This window comes from Pogona vitticeps, chromosome 1 (assembly GCF_051106095.1).
Source record: "Pogona vitticeps strain Pit_001003342236 chromosome 1, PviZW2.1, whole genome shotgun sequence".
NCBI lineage: Eukaryota > Metazoa > Chordata > Lepidosauria > Squamata > Agamidae > Pogona > Pogona vitticeps.
Genome location: NC_135783.1, coordinates 346340694 through 346358284, shown reverse-complemented (window position 1 = coordinate 346358284; position 17591 = coordinate 346340694). Strand labels below are relative to the sequence as shown.

The following is a 17591-nucleotide window of genomic DNA, read 5'->3' as shown; positions in this document are numbered from 1 at the left end:
CTGTTTCATCCATAGATGCCTGGAAAAATACCACAGTTTCAAAAACTCCAAAGAGGTCATATGTGCTAATCTTAACGATGTGGAAAAGGTCCTTTGGAAATCCTTGCACCACATTCCAGTGTCTTACAAACAAGCTTTAGAGCAATCAGAACAAAGCAAGGTAAGAATATTAGGAACAAGAATAGTAATGATTATATAGTTCTTTTCCTGTGTTCAACTGACTTTACACTAGTAGTGACAGGAGAGAATTTTGTTTGCATTGTTAAGAAAATGGATCAGATTAGCATTTGGACTAATAAGCCAATTATAATACAGTGGACCCTTGACTTACAGACGGCTTGACTTACAGACTTTTTGAGTTACAGACTTCTCTGGCCGCAAAATTTAGGTTTGACTTGCAGACTGAGATTTGACTTACAGACCAGAAAAAAACCAAAATGGAACAAAAACGGCCTATTACGGGATTAATCGGTTTTCAATGCACTGTAGGTCAATGGAGACTTGACTTACAGACTTTTTGACTTGAGAACCGCCTTCCAATACGGATTAAGTTCTCAAGTCAAGACCCCACTGTAGTTAGCCTTCAGATGAACTTCCACTTCTGTGACTTTTGCAATACAGTTCTTGAATCATAAAGGAGGGGTGTGTGCAAAAATGAATATTTTGAAGATTTGTACAGAAAGATGTCTTGAAATAGTGTGAATTTTCGTGTAGTTTTAAAAAAAATCACAGAATGATGTAGAAGTAGGATGGAATCGGCTTGAGACTGAAAATATGCAAAACTGATATGGACAGAATGGAGACAGATCTCTGTGTGTCTACCTTACACATAGCAGCCAAAATCCTGTTGCTTAGTATAGTAAAATGCACTAGAGTTGCTCCATTGAACCAATGGAATTAACTCCTCCATAAATTGATTCACATGAGCCTACTCTGACCGAGATTTGCTATGAAGTCCCAGTTAGAACAGATCTATTTGCGTCCATGGAAATTATAGAGGAGGTGACTCACTAAATCCCCATTGATTCAGTAAGTCTACTCCAACAATTTACTGTGGCCAGCATCTTAATGGCAAAAGTTGATTGGTATTATAATCACACTAGGTATAATAGCAGTATTTCTGGGTTTAAACATAAGCAGGTGGATTTTTTTAATCAGTTACTTTGAAAGCCCCACCATGGAATCTAGATAGAAAAGTTGTTTTTAAAGTTAAATACAGGACAATAAGACTTTATTCCTAGATCCATAGTACCTTTGGGTATTATTGCAAGGTAAATCACTAAAAACCGCATTGCTAATATTCTTTCCTTAAAGATGCTGGTCTCCCAGTTGGTTTCAACGGAAGAGATTCTAATGAAGGTGAGACAAGACTCTGGCTACCTGAGCTTGAGGTGCGAAGAAAAGGATCGAGAGCTGATGGCCGTCTTGGTGTCCACACTGTGGTTAAAATGGCTTTGCTTACTCAATGTAGCAAAAGAATGGGATGGCAAATGTGAAGAGCAAAACCGAGGATGGAAATCCATCAGTGAAGAAGTGAGTGGTTTTGAGTAGAGTTGGGGCAATTACTGGAGCTATGTCTCCCAGAACCACCCAGAAATCATAACTGGTGGGAAGTGTAGTCTGAAAACAAAAATAATACAGTGGTGTGTCACTAGACGATGATAATCCATTCCACTGAAATTGCTGTTTAGCGAAATCTTCGTCTAGCAAAAAGCATTTCCCCATTGGAATGCATTGAAACCTGTTTAATGCATTCCAATGGGGAAGAATCGTCGTTGTCTAGCGAAAATCGCCCATAGGAAAGCTGCTTTGCGAACCACCGATCAGCTGTTTAAATCGCTGTCTTGCAAAGCTTAGGTCCCGAAAACGCCCGTTTTGCGAGCACGGAGGGAGCTGTCAAAATCTTTGTCTAGTGAAAATCGGTTTGCGAAGCAGGGACCAAATATTGTCCAGCAAAATTCTCCCTTAGGAATCACTCTTTTGCGAATCACTATAGCGATCGCAAAAAGCCAAGGTCTAGCAAAAAAAAAACTGTCATGCGGGGTAACTGTCTAGCGAGGCACCACTGTAATTCCAAATCAATGAAGCGACGACCAAGAAGGTCCTATGTGGGGTGACAGATGTTCAGGTCTTCCTCAGGGTCACTACCTGCAACATCCCAGAGTATGAGGTACAGGTAGACGTTTTGATGGAGAGGCACTCGGACAGGTAGTAAGGTCCTAAACTGTTAAGGGCTTTAAATTTTTTGAACTTGGCCCAGACATCCCATTTTCAGGGATGTCTGGGCCAAGATCTTCATGAAGTTCATCCATGAAGATCTGAGACTTTTTATGTGCTGAGTGAAGTGGGAAAGGGCTTCTGTAGGGCCACCAGCACAAATCTACCTGCGACATTAGGGGTGGGCAATAGCAGCAGGGCTGTGGTCTGTTTTTCACTTCCCAAGGAGTTTTCAGAACACAACTGATTTGTAAAGGCCAGCATGACCATTAAGTATGACTATATAGCTGCAGTCTTCTCATTTTAATACACAACACTGTGTGATTGATGCAGATTACTGAACTGAATGATTCCGGAGCACCCTGTAATAAAGTTTAGAAAAGCTACTACAGAGGTGCCTCGCAAGACAAATGCCTCGCAGGACAAAAAACTCGCAAGACGAATGGTTTTGGCAATGGGGTTGATGACTCGCAAGACGAGTGTTCCTATGGCCATCCTTCGCAAGATGAATATTTTCCGTTTTTTTTTTTGTTCCTGCCTCATGTTTGCTGATTTTTAAATGTTTTTCTGTGATGTTTAAAAAGTTATAAAGTTTTTTAATTGAAATTTTTGAAATCATCTGCACAATATGTATGGCTTTAAAGAGCACTTAATAAACCCTTTGTAAAGCAAATTTGACTTTGTTCTGCCTTTTTTTGCCCATAAGAACGCATTAATTAGATTTCAATGCATTCCTATGGGAAAATGTGTTGCGCAGGATGAATTTCTCACAAGACAACATTAACCGTGTAATGAATTAAATTCATCTTGCGAGGCACCACTGTAGTTCTTTCTGGAGGTTGTCTAAAATCTCAGCTGCCTTGAACTGGCGAGGGACAGAGAGGTTAGTTTTATGCTGAGCACAGAGAAGGCGAGGCTGCTTGGTTTCTACAATGTGTACTCAAGAGGGAGATAGTGTTGTGAAGCACTTCCCACTGCAACATTTTGTTGTAGGGACTATCTGTACGTAATGGGGGAGCATCTGTTCAGGCGATGCAACTCATTCTTCCACATGTAGAAGGAATTCATCAGAAAGAAGAGTCTTGCAGAGGTTTACTCGGAAGTCATTTCTGCCATATTCAGTTCAGCTTTCTACCATAAAAGCCTGCATAGGCTTGCAGGATTTATCAATCAGTGTTTTCTCCCTGGTTCACTTTCCGGCTGTGGTGGCCATCTTTCCCTTTAGATGGAACGAGAAACCATCATTCTGGACAACCTCCAGGAAGAACTTCCTGAAGGCCCCAAAGAAATGGAAAGAGCCACCGAGGACGAACTGCAAGAATTTCTGGATTGCACCAGCCACTACGTGGAAAGTGTAGAAGCTGAGAAATTGTCGCTACGCTTAATCCTTCATCGCTTAAGGACCATCCTGATGGTTCCTGAATCTCTTCCTGAAAAGAGAGAAAGCTTTCCTGTTGTACGTGAAATTAAGGCTATGCAAGAGCGAATGAATGAGTAAGTATAAAAGGTCAACTAATTAATAGGTCAATGGCCAGAATCCTATTGGTGTTCACACAAGTTTTGCATAATTTGCTGTGGTTAATGGCAACTAATTAACTTGGTGATAGGGCATATCTCAATCTGGCCGTGGAGCAATGAAGCGGAAACACATTTGGGACATATCCTGGAAACTTGCCAGTTAGCTGAAGTTAGTTTTCGCAAGTTACATGGGGTTTACACAAATGCCACTAGGATTCCAGCCAGTGAGTGAATTTCCAAAAGATTTCTCCAGTGCCTTGAGATTCTATTTTTTTGCTGAAAATTATAGGTGTGCAATGTATACACCTAGCAATCCCAAAAAGGTATAAGTAGTATGGTCACTAAAAGCAAAAAGCAAAGCGTACTAGTTATGTACAATATTGCCCCATAGTGTTTAAAGGACTCTCTGGGCAGTTTACAATTTTAATCATGCAGGCTGCACATTGCCCATCCCCACCCCTGAAACCAAGCTAAGTATTCAGTTTACCAACCTTGGAAAGGTAGAAGGCTGAGTCAACCTCAAGCCAGCTACCTGGGATTGAATCCTGGGTCGTGAGCAGAAGTTTGGCTGCAGTACTGCAGTTTAACCACTGTGCCATGAGGCTTCTTTCACTAAGTAACTTTTGGCTGGTCACTCTCTTTTGAGTTTGTCCCAGAATTTATACTCCTTCCTATTCCTGTAGGAAGAAAAAAGAAGGAATATAAATCAAACTAATGAATGAAATTAATAACAATTGAAATCATTGCGAATCAACTTCTCTGTACATAGAACTGTATTTTTGGAGAGAGAGAAAACACTCCTATTTCAGATGATGGCATGAAATCTGATCTTGGAAGTGGCATTTCCTCATTTCTTGGGGGAAAATCTGGGGTATTTAAAATGGACAATATTTTTAGTTAACCAGGACACCTGTAACTGGTTAATTTCTTAACAGATTAAACATTAAATTCCCCAGATATAATCATAACAGTGTTAATTTAAAGATGAAGAAGCCTGCATGTGGAAAGTTTTATTTTATTTAGATCATTTCTAGGCCACTTTCTCCTGATGAAGGGACTCAAGGCAGCTCAAATTGGTGTTTCTTGTCTTCAGAAACCAGGGAATGAGGTGGTATAGTAAACACACTCCCTCAACCTGTTCCTTTCCCAACCATCTTGTGTTGGACTACAAAGCAAAGCAAAGCAAAACGTGCTGCTTAGACAAGAATTGGTTGATAGCTCAGTGGTTTAAGTATCTGGCTGTGGAGCTGGTGACTGGGTGTTCGATTCCCCACTGTGCTACCTTGACAGGGGCTGACTTTGATGATCCCTAAGGTCTCTTCCAGCTCTGCAGTTCTAAGATGATGATGATAAGGATCATTCCCATCTCCCAATTGGCCATATACACTGGGGAAGAAATGGAAGTTATGTTCCAGTGCATGTAGGAAGCCCCAAGATTGTCAACATAATCCCATGTTTATCATCTTCTCGTTTTTACGCTAATCTTCATTTTGTGTTATTCCCAATGGAATTTCCTTAGGCTTTGTGAAAAAGCACAAAAGCAAAAGGATGCCATAGAATGTGAGAAGGAAGGCCGAGACAAGATTAATGAGGAAATAAATGCCGTAAAGTACTCCTTACAGGACAACCTGTCTTTGCTGCACAACATGGACTTAGGAGGACTTGAAGAAAGGGCAGCTAAACTTGAGGTTAGTAAAACCCCTTCTTGTGTTGCTGTTATGCAATAGCTTTGTAGTCGGGAGGTTCCTATTCCTGTTCTTGATAGTTCGGCTTGAATTGAATTGAAAGAAACCCCCTAGTAGGTTTACTTTTAAAGATATATAAACAATGACTCCCAGAATCCACCAGCTACCATGGGAGATCCAGGTAGTCCAAAAAAGTTTTCAAGTTCTTGTAAAATGGATACAACATCCATTTAAAACGGATGCAAGATTTTTCACAGCTAGTCCTCTAAAGATGACAATAAACTGATGTTGTAATATTGCAAACAAAACTAGAAGGGGATCCATGTGTGTATCATCGGGCTGCTGGATAGCTCAGTGGTTTAGGTATCTGGCTACAGAGCCAGAGGTTGGGAGATTGATTCCCTCACTGTGTCTCCTTGACAGAAGCTGGACTCGATCTGTAGGGTCCTTTCCTGCTCTGCAGTTTGAAGGTATTATTTCTGCTATTCCATTTTCTGAAGTCCAGTAAGCTGTTCATTGCTCACTTCTTTAAAATTATGAAGCATATAAATGAATGAATGAATGGATCCCTTAACACATTTTAATTGGGAAGTACTATGAAGATCATCTGTTCTAACTACCTGCTCAGGTCACTAAGCTTAAATCACAGTATCTCTGACACATGGCGTTCCAGTTTCTTTCTTAAAAATCCTTCCCCTTCCATGAAAGACAGCCTTCTGCCTCCCCAGGGCAGACTCTTCTGCTGTTAAAAGAGTTTTCCTAACTTTTATCCTGAATCTGCTTCCTTGAACCTTCCACCCATTAGCTCTCGCCCGGAGCAAGAGCTGTTGCAGTTGACATATAAGTGAGAAATTAGACAAAAAGGGAATTCTATGTTCCCCTTTCATTCAACATTTTAACACGTTCTTTGCAATATTTTGATTTAGGCAGATTTGTGTGATTTAGGACTAATGATGGTAAATAGAATGCATTTTCTAGCATGATTTTGGGCCCAGATTTGTTTCCTTTCAGTTGCAACTGTTAAAGGATTAGAAGAGATTAAATTTCCAGGGCACAACTGACAGGTTCTTTTTACCTTCTGAAAATGATACTCTTCACGGAGAACTGGAACTGGTTGTTGAGCCTCGATCTTTTTTGTAAACGGACACAAAAGTGAATACTCCAGCTCTCTTGCTTTTAGTGGTGTTTTATTGTTTGTGGGACTGAATTTGGGGGGTTGGAGGAGGAATTATTTTCCCCCTTTTGCAGAAGAAGTACAGCTGAAAGCTGAATCATAGAGACAGTTTCTAATGTGCTCAAGATATTATTTCATCTGTCAATACGCCCTGGCAGAACAATGAAAATGGTATCAAGTTTAATTTATTCTTAGTGAATTGAACAGCATCATGACTAAACAAAGTAAGCATCTCTCAGGTTTTGCCTGCTTGCCCACTGAGTCAAAATGAGGCTTTGTCACAGGAAGACTGTTTCATTACCTCTAAAGAATGCTGGGAACCACCAACACCACCATTATTAATTCCTTCCTCCATTTAGGAGATTCAGAAAGCCATTGATACTCAGAGGCAAACTCTGGAGGAGATCATGGAGAAATTGCGTATCAAGTATGCTGACATGTATGCATTGGTGCCGGTTGAAGTTGAAATGCATTTGGAAGATTGCAAGGAAACATTGCAAGACCTGGAAGAAAAGGTAAAAGCCACTGTAGCTTTTTTTTTTAAATTTAGAGCAGAGTTTTTGGATTGTTGGCTTATGTGAGTTGTGTCTTATTATTGGATCAAAGAGCAAGAGCTCCAGAAAAAAAAAACAAGTGGTTTTAATTGCATGAAGATTCCTTTTTAAAAAAGTGGAGTTTTATTTAAAATTGTGATTTCAGATATATTTGTTGAAAGCATTTCTACTCTGTTCTGCAGAGCTCCCCCCATTCCCCCCTGGATTCCCAGAGTAGCTGATAAACCTTAGTAATAAGACAAGCAAGCAGTATAGTCAATCCATTCTCAGGGCTACAATCTAAAAGACATGGCAGGAAAGGAAAATGGACTGGGAGGGAAGAGGAGGGGAAAAAAAGCAAAGGAGCTAGATCTTCATTACAGAGCTTCAGAAGGCAGAAATTCGTTAGCTCAGGACAGGTGGATCTAAGCATTAGGGAAGATTTGCTGCTGCTTTGTCCTCTGATGTCGTCAGCAATGCTTTTGCTAGTTGAAAGGAGGGACATTCCACCTAGAGATGTATCCAGGTGTAATGAAGGTTAGTGCACTTGTTTAAACTCATACAGTATTTGGTGCCAGAAGACATACATTTGCCAAAATTCGCAGCTTTAAAAGGGGGACAGGGCCAGTTCATGGAGGATAAAGCTGTCAGCAGCTGCCAATCATGATGATGCCATGCATCCTGTAAGTTCAGAGGGACTGTTGCACTGAGTACCACTTGCTGGGGAGGTACACCAGAGGGAGGATGTTGCCCCCATGTGCTGCTTATGGACATGCTTCGCAGACACCTCATCCTGACTATGAGGATGCTCGCCATCATGGACAAGGGAGAGAAAAGAGATTCAGTGAGTCGTCAGTCTGATCTAGCAGATGTCTTCTGTGGTTGTTATTATTTTTCTTATTCCCCAAATCTTATTTTTCCTTTCGGGAAAAAGAAAAGATTCTCTAGGTGGTAAAAAGGAGGAATTCACACATCATGGGAGTTAGATCTCAAAATTTAAACCGAGGAAAATAGGCAAAAAAGGGTCAGCACCGAGGCGGAAGTAAAAATCTGCTCTGCTCCTGTTTTAAAATATTGCTGAAAAATGTCATTAACTGGTGTCTACCTTATTATAACTTTTTAGGGAGGTAGCGGCGGGAAAAAAAATCATCCTCTGAAAAAGGAGGTTATTTTGCCCCTTTATTTTCGGCTTCTGCCATTTCAGGGTTTTTCAGGTTTGTTTTGTTTTTTAACCATGGCAGGTCAGCAGTGAACTCCTAAAAAATTCCCCACACTATATCACAAATAAAAAAATAGAAGAGATCAACAAAGGTCTCCAGGCGATTGAAAACATGTTGCGACAGAAGAGCAAGGACGTTGAGAAAGCTAAGGAAGTTCAGAAGGTAACAGGATCCTTTTCTTTTCTCATGCAGCAAGGTCTCACAAGCGGAAGCTCAGTTCGATTAAGGATATAAATCTTCACTTGCTGTATTTGCATAGGGGAGAAAGAACACCTTTCAAAAGTCCCCCCCCTCAAACTGGGCTTCATTACAACAGTTATCATGCATTTTTGGCCTTTAGGCTTACAGTATTTATTTATTTTAATTTTGATTTTTTTAAAAAAATTCACCGATGTGGTTGTTACAGAGAACCTGGTATTGTGGCAGACAGACAGAAAGACAGACAGATAGATAGATGGATATTGGAGCTAATGTTGCTGCTGATGAAGAGAAGTACTGGTCCGTTCAGTGCCACGCAAAAGCAAAAAATATAGTGGTTGAGTAGGGGGTTTTTCCCCCCAAAGAAAACATTTGGGCATAGTAGTTACATCTTTAGTCTTTATGTGATGAGTTCAGGGCCATTCACTTAAAGTTAGGTTCGTAATCATTACACTTTATATAGAACCAGACGTGGTGGCGCTGCGGGTTAAACTGCAGAAGCCTCTGTGCTGCAAGGTCAGAAGACCAGCAGTCGTAAGATCGAATCCACGCGAGGGAGGGAGCTCCTGTTGCTTATCCCAGCTCCTGCCAGTCTAGCAGTTCAGAAGCATGCAAATGCAAGTAGATAAATAGGTACCACTTCGGTGGGAAGGTCACGACGTTCCAAGTCTAGTCGCACTGGCCACGTGACCACCGAAACTATATACGGACAAACGCTGGCTCTCCAGCTTGGAGATGGGGATGAGTACCATGTCCTAGAGTCGGACATGACTGGACTAAATGTCAAGGGGAACCTTTACTTATATGGAGCCAACACTGATTTTTAGCGCTGACCTGCTTCAATGGCAAATACATCGGTGAAGCCCAGAACTGTGTCTAGAATGGAAGGCTGTTAAAAGGCCTAAAGTGGTCTTACCCGACCAGATAGGCGGGATATTAAATAAATAAATAAATAAATAAATAAATAAATAAATAAATAAATAAATAAATAAATAAATAAATAAATAAATAAATAAATAAATAAATAAATAAATAAATAAATAAAAGTACTCCCATAGGAGAGGGTGTCTGCATCAAAGTGGGCAGGTCAGATTCAGAACAGGAACCAGTAAGGAAAGACTCAAATACTATCCCCTGTTCTAAGGCGCTTAGTGTGTCAGGACTGCTCTGCTGAACTTGGTCTGATTAGTTCCCTGAACTAGTCAATAGTGTAGCGGAGCCAAGACTTGAAGAAAGGAAGGCCCTGGACTTCCTGACCAGCAGGGATTATACACACCACCCTTGATTCCCTGTTCTTTCTGAGCTTAGTTGCAGTTCTCACACAAACTGGGAGAGAAATGGAGTCTCCCATAAGTGTAATATTCTTGCAGCCTGTCCCTATTGCAGGGTAAAATATTTGAGAAAGATTTGGTCTCGAATGTGCTATTCAGAGACCAAATTAACTTTGCAAAACAACTGCATCTTAGTTGATACTTGGACTCTTGTGGGGTGGCAACTCCGGTCACAATGAGTGACTACACTTCTGAAGTTCTAGTTTTTCTGCAACTGATCCATAGCAGCCAGCCATTCGTATGAAGACAAGGTGTCTGGGGTGGACACTTCTTAAGTTCTGCATGTTTCCAGTGATATATGAGCTGGTATCAAACTTTCTACCCATTTTTTTCATGTAACTTTCTCCAGGATTACATCAACACGTTGATTCTTTCTGTCTTTTGTTAGTTCTAAGAAAAGTATATTGCCAGTCGTTCTCCGGTCTTTCAGTTTTTGTCAACACTATGCCATCTGCATGTTATCCTCTGTTGCTGACTCTTACATTGAATTCTTAATTGCTGTTGACGGTGTCTCTAAACCGAACACAATCGTCATTCATTGAGTGATGTGCTCTGTTTGTTACTTGCAGAGAATCTGGGATTTGCTCGATCTCTGGCATTATAAAATGAATGAACTGGATTCCGACGTTCAAGACAAAGCAGAGCAGGATCCTGACCAGGCTCAAGAACTGCTGGATCACTTGATGATCCCACTGCAGCAATATCAGCATGTCTCACAGCTTGCTGAACGCAGAACTACAAGTTTAAACATGGTAAGAGATGAACGGAGCGTGCAAAATGAGTTGGCCAGACCCTTAACTGTTAGGCATTTTAAAGAACGTGGGTATATTTGCATGTCACATCATGGTTTGTGTTAATTATCATTTGTTGCTTAAGCAACAAATTGCAAATCAGAATGATAAACAATCCTATCTTTTCTTCCATAGTTTGGGCTTATTTCTCTCCTCTTATTTCTGAGCCATTTGTCAGTTTAATTTTCAGGGTTTCATCAAATCTGATAATCAGATACTGCAGCTCAGTAACCCTATATGCAGAAGAGGAACATTCAAAGGTGAACTAGAGTCACCAAATACATGGTATTCCATTTTATTCAGCTTTGCCAAACGGTTTTGGACTGTGACCTGGAGGTTTGCCTTCTACAATTTTGTCCTTATATGCAAATTGAATGCTAGAAGGCATCTTGACTTGGATTCTACATGTTAAAAACCAAGCTGGTAGCTCTCATGGTTCTGGAATAGAGATGGGCATGAACTGCCTGTTCAGTGGTTCATGCCAGTTTGTTTCTGAGCCAAATTCAGTGGTTCCCAGCCCTGCATCCCCCAGCGGGACCCCACTCAGAGGCAGCACCTGGAGAAGGCAAGGCAGGGAAGCCGGGCACCACTTCTGAGGAGGTGGAGGTGGGACTGGGAACTGCCAAACACTCATTTCATAAAAAATGAATTGGCACAAACCCCTTAACCAGTAGTCCGTGCCCATCTCTATTCTGGAAGATTCATTTAGTAGAACTATGAATCACAGTGGTCCAAATCCTATTGTACATTTCCGTCTGCAGAATCAGATGATGTAACTCATTGCAGCTTTTGTTGCTAGCGATGAGTCCCTATCTGGGTTTTCCAATGTGCTCCAGTCTGCTGGGTTGCAAGTGCCGGAAAATCCAAGCAGAGATGGTTAATTGCCAGTGAGAAGCTGCTCTGCGTTACACTGTTTGCCTTCTGCAGCTGTAACTACTCGACAGGATTTTGACAAATGTCTCTAAAAACGGCCAGAGAAATGCCTGTGTCTTCGGTGGCTATTTATCCCTTGCTTCGATCTTGCCATATTGTCTGCATCCCCCAATAAATCCTGCTGATGCTCACTTCCCCATGATTCTCCTAGGTCCAATTTTTACCCCCAAAGCTCCTGACCAGGGTTAGGCCAGGAATGGAAACTGTTGTCAGAGAGTTATATTTAGCGCAGATGTCACAAGCGACTCGCACTGCTTATTCCTGAGTATGTTTTTGTAGCAGCTCCTGGCAACATTAGAACCTTGTGCCTTACGCAGATGTGAAGGAGAATTTGTAATTTTTGTGCTATGTTAAAGGCGGCTGGCAAGATGGAAGAATGCGCTGAACTCTTGAAGAGCACTCGAGCGTGGCTTGAAAACAACAACCGTCTGCTCGCTGAAGAGTGTAAGAGTGACTCTGCAAAATGTTTGAATAAACACGCCAGTGCACTTCAAGTAAGTGGGCTCATTATGTAGCTTGACGAGGTCCAGATGTATATGCTAGCTGTGATGCAACTGTATTCTATAGGGTGGGGCAATGATTAGGGATTGGGTGTCTGGCATTCAGGGGATCCCACTTCTGTAATTCAGCAGGAAGGCTCCCCTCCAGGTTAAATGATGGGACCGGGAGTCTTCAGAAGGGCATGAGGTCGTGGCGCCCCCTCCCTTCCATGCTGTTTCTATATTGCTTCTTCCAACCATTGGGAAAAACTAACCTGCTGCCCCCACTGGTCCCATCACCTCCTGGCAAATAGAAGGGGAGGATATGGAGGCAGTGACAGATTTTACTTTCTTGGGCTCCATGATCACTGCAGATGGTGACAGCAGCCATGAAATTAAAAGACTCCTGCTTCTTGGGAGGAAAGCGATGACAAACCTAGACAGCATCTTAAAAAGCAGAGACATCACCTTACCAGCAAAGGTCCGTATTGTCAAAGGTATGGTTTTTCCTGTTGTGATGTATGCAAGTGAGAGCTGGACCATAAAGAAAGCAGACCACCGAAGAATTGATGCTTTTGAATTGTGGTGCTGGAGGAGACTTTTGAGAGTCCCCTGGACTGCAAGGAGAACAAACCTATCCGTTCTGAAGGAAATCAACCCTGAGTGCTCACTGGATGGACAGATCCTGAAGCTGAGGCTCCAATACTTTGGCCATCTCATGAGAAGAGAAGACTCCTTGGAAAAGACCTTGATGTTAGGAAAGTGTGAAGGCAGGAGGAGAAGGGGACGACAGAGGACGAGATGGCCAGACAGTGTCATCGAAGCTACCAATATGAATTTGACCCAACTCCAGAAGGCAGTGGAAGACAGGAGGGCCTGACGTGCTCTGGTCCATGGGGTCACGAAGAGTCAGACACAACTAAACAACTAAACAACAACAACCCTGCTGCACAGTGGGAGTGACAAGCATTCCCTGGTTTGTGGGGGAACGAGTACGGGGGCTGCTACCACACACTGTATGGATATCCTCACGACTCCCACAGTGCAGCAGGTTGCTTTTCTCATGGGTCAAAGAAGCAGTGTGGAAAACGCATGGAGGTGGGGTGACTTCTCTACATCCTGTTGGTTTGAGAGCTCCTGGTCTCATAATTCATTCGGGGGTGGGGTGGGGAGGGATCCTGCCAAATTATGGGACTGGGGTGTGTGTGTCCTTGTATTCTGAAAATCCCATCCCGAAAACTGATTGTTGGCCTAAGGGAGTACATCGCCATGTACACAGGTACATCCTCACAGTTAGGAATGTGTCTTCTCCATCCACCTATTGAATTAGCACAATGTTTTTACTTGCTCCCTTGTGTCTACATAGATATAAGCTTGAGACATCCTCCAAAGGAAGGTGATATAAAAACACAGCCTAAATACCTTCTTTGTTGAAGATCTCCTGTCTGTATGCCTTGTGCTGTGTTAATCCACATTAAGGTTTGCCTCTGTATGCAATCTGCATGTAGGCTTTCCAATTTAGACTGGAAACCAGAGGCGGGGGGGGGGCTCTTTCCTTACATTTGCTCCCACTTCCTGGCCTAAGCAAACAAAACAGGCCCATGATAAAAACACATCAGGGAGAATCAGGATGGATATGAGGAAGTACACAGTGCAGAGCACATAGTTAAGATGTGGAAGTCGTTGCTATAAACTGAAGGAATAGCTGCCACACGGGAGGGTTTCAAAGAGAAAGGGAAGAATTCATGGGAGGTTACACGGTGGCCATAATGGCTATGGGTCATTTCCAACATTGGAGCCCTGGTACTCTGCATATTGATTGCTAGGAGATGCAAGGGGAGAGATGCATTTGCCGTTATGTCCTGCCTGTGGGCTTCCCAGATACCTCTGGCGTATCGGTGGTCTGTTGCATTTTTAAAGCAGAGTTTAAGATCAATGATTTAGGCCTCTGGCTGCGGAGCCAGGGGTTGGGGGTTCAATTCCCCACGGTGCCTCCTCAACAGGAGCCAGGGTTGATGCTCCATAGGGTCCCTTCCAGCTTTGCAGTTCTGAGATTTGTTGTGGTTGTCATTGTAAAATACATTTTTTCCCATGGCAGAGCAGCAAAGCCTTCCCCCAGGTAAATCAAGGTTCCCAGACCAATTTAATTATTTTACAAGCCCCCCAAAAAACCAAAACAAAGTACAAACCAAAGACAAAGAGTGCCTCTCGCTATCCTCATCAACCCCTATAATCATAGGCAACTAATGCTGGTCTTGAAAGCCGACATGTGCTGCTTGACCTAGGCATCCTTCAATCTCAAAAGACCATGGTAACGCGCTCTGTATGAATGTCCTCTCCAGAGCATGAAGCTTGGGTAGAATAATATGGGGGGTAGGCTGTTACCCAAGCAGTAAATCCCCCCTGTCCACGTCGCTGGAATAGTCCAATGGAAAGGCAAGAGCCAATACAACTGGTTCCAGCAATGTCGCAGGAGTTGACAGAACGACATGAACTGCCTCCGGCTCCGGATTTTGCCTCGAGGTTGACTCCTGAAGCCTTTTCCATCAGTGGATGAAGCCACAAGGCAGTGGAGGTTTGAAGTCAGAGTTTTCCTTATCCTAGATGGGCTGCCTTCCAAGGCTGACGAGCCCCACCTACCTGGTCCAGGTGGATCGTGTTTAGTCCGAACTCTCCACTATGACCTGTCCGTCTTGGGTGTCCCTGCACAGAATCGCCCATAGCTTCTTCTTGTCCCTTTGCCATGACAAGGCAGCAATCCGTGAAGGGGATTCTGCTTGTGCAGGGCTGCTAATGGTAGGGCTGGCCCTGATAGGAAACCCATGCATCAAAGCAACAGACCCACATTTGCTTGAAATATGCAAGATTCATGGCAGTAGCTTACAAGATAATGTGGTGCAGAAGGTTCCTCTTCGAGAACACAAACACTAAGAACCCCTCAATCTGTATAAAGACTCCGCAGTCCTACAGGAGCTTAAAATGACATCCTCTATGGTATCCTTTTAATCTATTTTATCTATTCTCTTCTGTTTTTTTTTTTTTCAAAACTAGAAATCTGTTTTGTTTTAAACCTCTTCTGAATCATTGCATTTGAACATTAGGCAGGAGCTTCTTGACAATAAGCGATGTTGGAATGGATTGGAAAGTTTTGGGCTCTCCTTCATTCTTCGGCAATTTTTTTAAACCAAGGTTAAGTGGCCAGCTGTCAGGGATAGAATCACAGAATAATGGAATTGGAAGGGACCTGTAAGGCTGTCAAGTCCAACCCCCTGCTCAACGCAGGAATATAAATCAAAGCAGACCTGACAGAATGGTTGTCCAATTTTCCCTTGACTGCCTCCAGTGTTGGAGCACTCACCTTCTGAGGTAATTGGTTCCATTGTCGTACTGCTCTAACAGTTAAGACATTTTTCCTGATATCCAGCTTAAAACTGGCTTCCTGTAGCTTGAATTTGTTATTACATACCCTGCACTCTGGAGGATGAGGAACAGATCCTGTCCTTCGTCTGTACGAAAATCAAAGTATTTGAAATTCAAAGTATTTTAAAAGTGCTATCCTGTTTATTCTCGGTCTTCTTTTCTGAAGGCTAAACATACCCAATTCTTTCTCAGAGGGCTTGGTTTCCAGTCCCCCGATCATTCTTGTTGCCCTTCTCTGAACTTGCCCCAGTTTGTTGACATCCTTCTTAAATGCTGTAGTGATGCTTTTCCTGCATGCGTTGAGTACAGGAGGCTGGGCTCAGTAATCTAGAAGGTCCTTTCCAACTCTATAGTTCTATAATTCCATGATTCTGGGATTGTATTGATTTTGGGATTGATCCTGGAAGATGTGTACATTAACTGGCTATTTTTCCAAAGCTTTAAAATGGACCTCTGTGCATTTTAATAGATGCAGGTTTTAATTTTATCTTCTCCCCCCCCCCTCCCCAAGATGGCATTTGAAGATTCAGAACAAAAACAAAGCGTTCTCAGTGCCTTGTACTCAGATTTGGAGGAGTTCTCCTCTTTAATCGAAACGGAGGATATGGTGCAGGAGCTGAATAAAGTGAGCGGGGAAGTCAGAGCTTTACAACAGAAGATAATAGATATACTTCCGCACATACAGCACTTGGCAGATGTAAGTCTAAAGAAAATGTGGTTGATTTTGTAAGTTATAAATGGATGCATGATGATTTACAAAATGTAAAGGTATCTAACCCAAGGAGTTTACAGTGTAAGATTCGGTGCAGCAAAAACAGCAGTGGATGTGGAAAATTTTGGCAATTATCCCAGTTATGTTTAGGCAACGCTTGGAAAAGTTACTTTTTAAACTACAGCTCCCAGAATCTGCCAGCCTGTGTGGGCAGTGGATTTGCATTCAGGCTTATATATAGCATATCAATAAAGATAAAAAGAGAGAAAAGCGAATAAGACCTCTTCATGCTCTGATGTGAATAAAGAATGTGCACAAACTCAGCTTTTGGGTGATAATATCTGTTCCAAGAGCAGTTAGAATTAGAAACATCTGTCTTCTGTCATCCTTTTATCTCCCCCCCCCCCCCCCAAAATGCTCAGTTGCAAAGGGAAGCCAAATGCAGAACTGTTAGATTATTTCCCCAGGTTTCAGGATGGCCCCATTTGTCGAAGCATCATTGGTTCCTCTGGCTTGGCCTAGCCAGCGATCTATCCACCTGCCTGAGCCAGCGGCCAAGTTGACATTGTCAAGGGCTTGAAATATAGCATGAAAGACTTACTGCCTTAATATTAAAATTGTTACTTTTGTGTTCATAGAAAGACAACCAATGTATCTAAAGGATAGTGTTTGAAAGCAACGTGTTAACATTTTAATGTAACTTTCAAATGTTACTTTTAAAGATTTCATGCATTCCTCTTTTTTATTGCAGAAGTAACAATTTTAGTTAATATGTTAAATCTAATGTATTATTTCCAGGCTCTGTTCTTATTGGTAGGAATTGATTCGTTTGAAATGTGGAGCTTTGTGGATATCCTGGACTGCCAGAGGGACAAATAATTGGGTCTTAGATCAAATCTCTGGAGGGAAAAATGTTGAAGCTGAGGCTATACTACTTTGATCTCATCATGAGAAGGCAGGATTCTCTGGAAAAGACAATAATGCTGGGAAAAGTTGAAGGCAGCAGGAAAAGAGGAAGACTAGATGTGCGATGGATTGACTCCCTCAAGGGAACCACAGGCTTGAGTTTGCAAGAGCTGAGTGGGTCAGTTGAGGACAGAAATTTTTGGAGCTCACTAATTCATAGGGTTGCCGTAAGTTGGGGGCGACTTGACAGCACACCAAAACAAGAACTTTTATCCCCATTTTCCTCTTCCAAAAATATCTAGAGAAAGCTGTTTTGTAAGAGAACAAGAAGGACGGTATCAGGTTTAGTGTGCATTTAAAAAAGAACAAAGATATATGAATAACATTGATATAATCAACTATTCAATTGATTTAGTTTTCATCACAGACATAATTATTTCAAATGGGGAAAAAAAAGTTGAGCTTTATGGGCCT

General features: G+C 42.1%; 1 protein-coding gene across 2 annotated transcripts in view; it reads left to right on the top strand.

The window, feature by feature from the left end:
• The window catches only part of SYNE2 (spectrin repeat containing nuclear envelope protein 2), a 294996-nt gene that overhangs the window by 146607 nt on the left and 130798 nt on the right, over positions 1–17591 (top strand). For both annotated transcript variants that reach the window (XM_078383714.1, XM_078383713.1), the window contains exons 49-57: positions 16–160; positions 1315–1533; positions 3443–3711; positions 5255–5423; positions 6954–7109; positions 8369–8509; positions 10446–10628; positions 11957–12094; positions 16011–16196. In XM_078383714.1, coding sequence (XP_078239840.1) covers positions 16–160; positions 1315–1533; positions 3443–3711; positions 5255–5423; positions 6954–7109; positions 8369–8509; positions 10446–10628; positions 11957–12094; positions 16011–16196 — 1606 coding nt within the window. The remainder of the gene's footprint in view (positions 1–15; positions 161–1314; positions 1534–3442; positions 3712–5254; positions 5424–6953; positions 7110–8368; positions 8510–10445; positions 10629–11956; positions 12095–16010; positions 16197–17591) is intronic.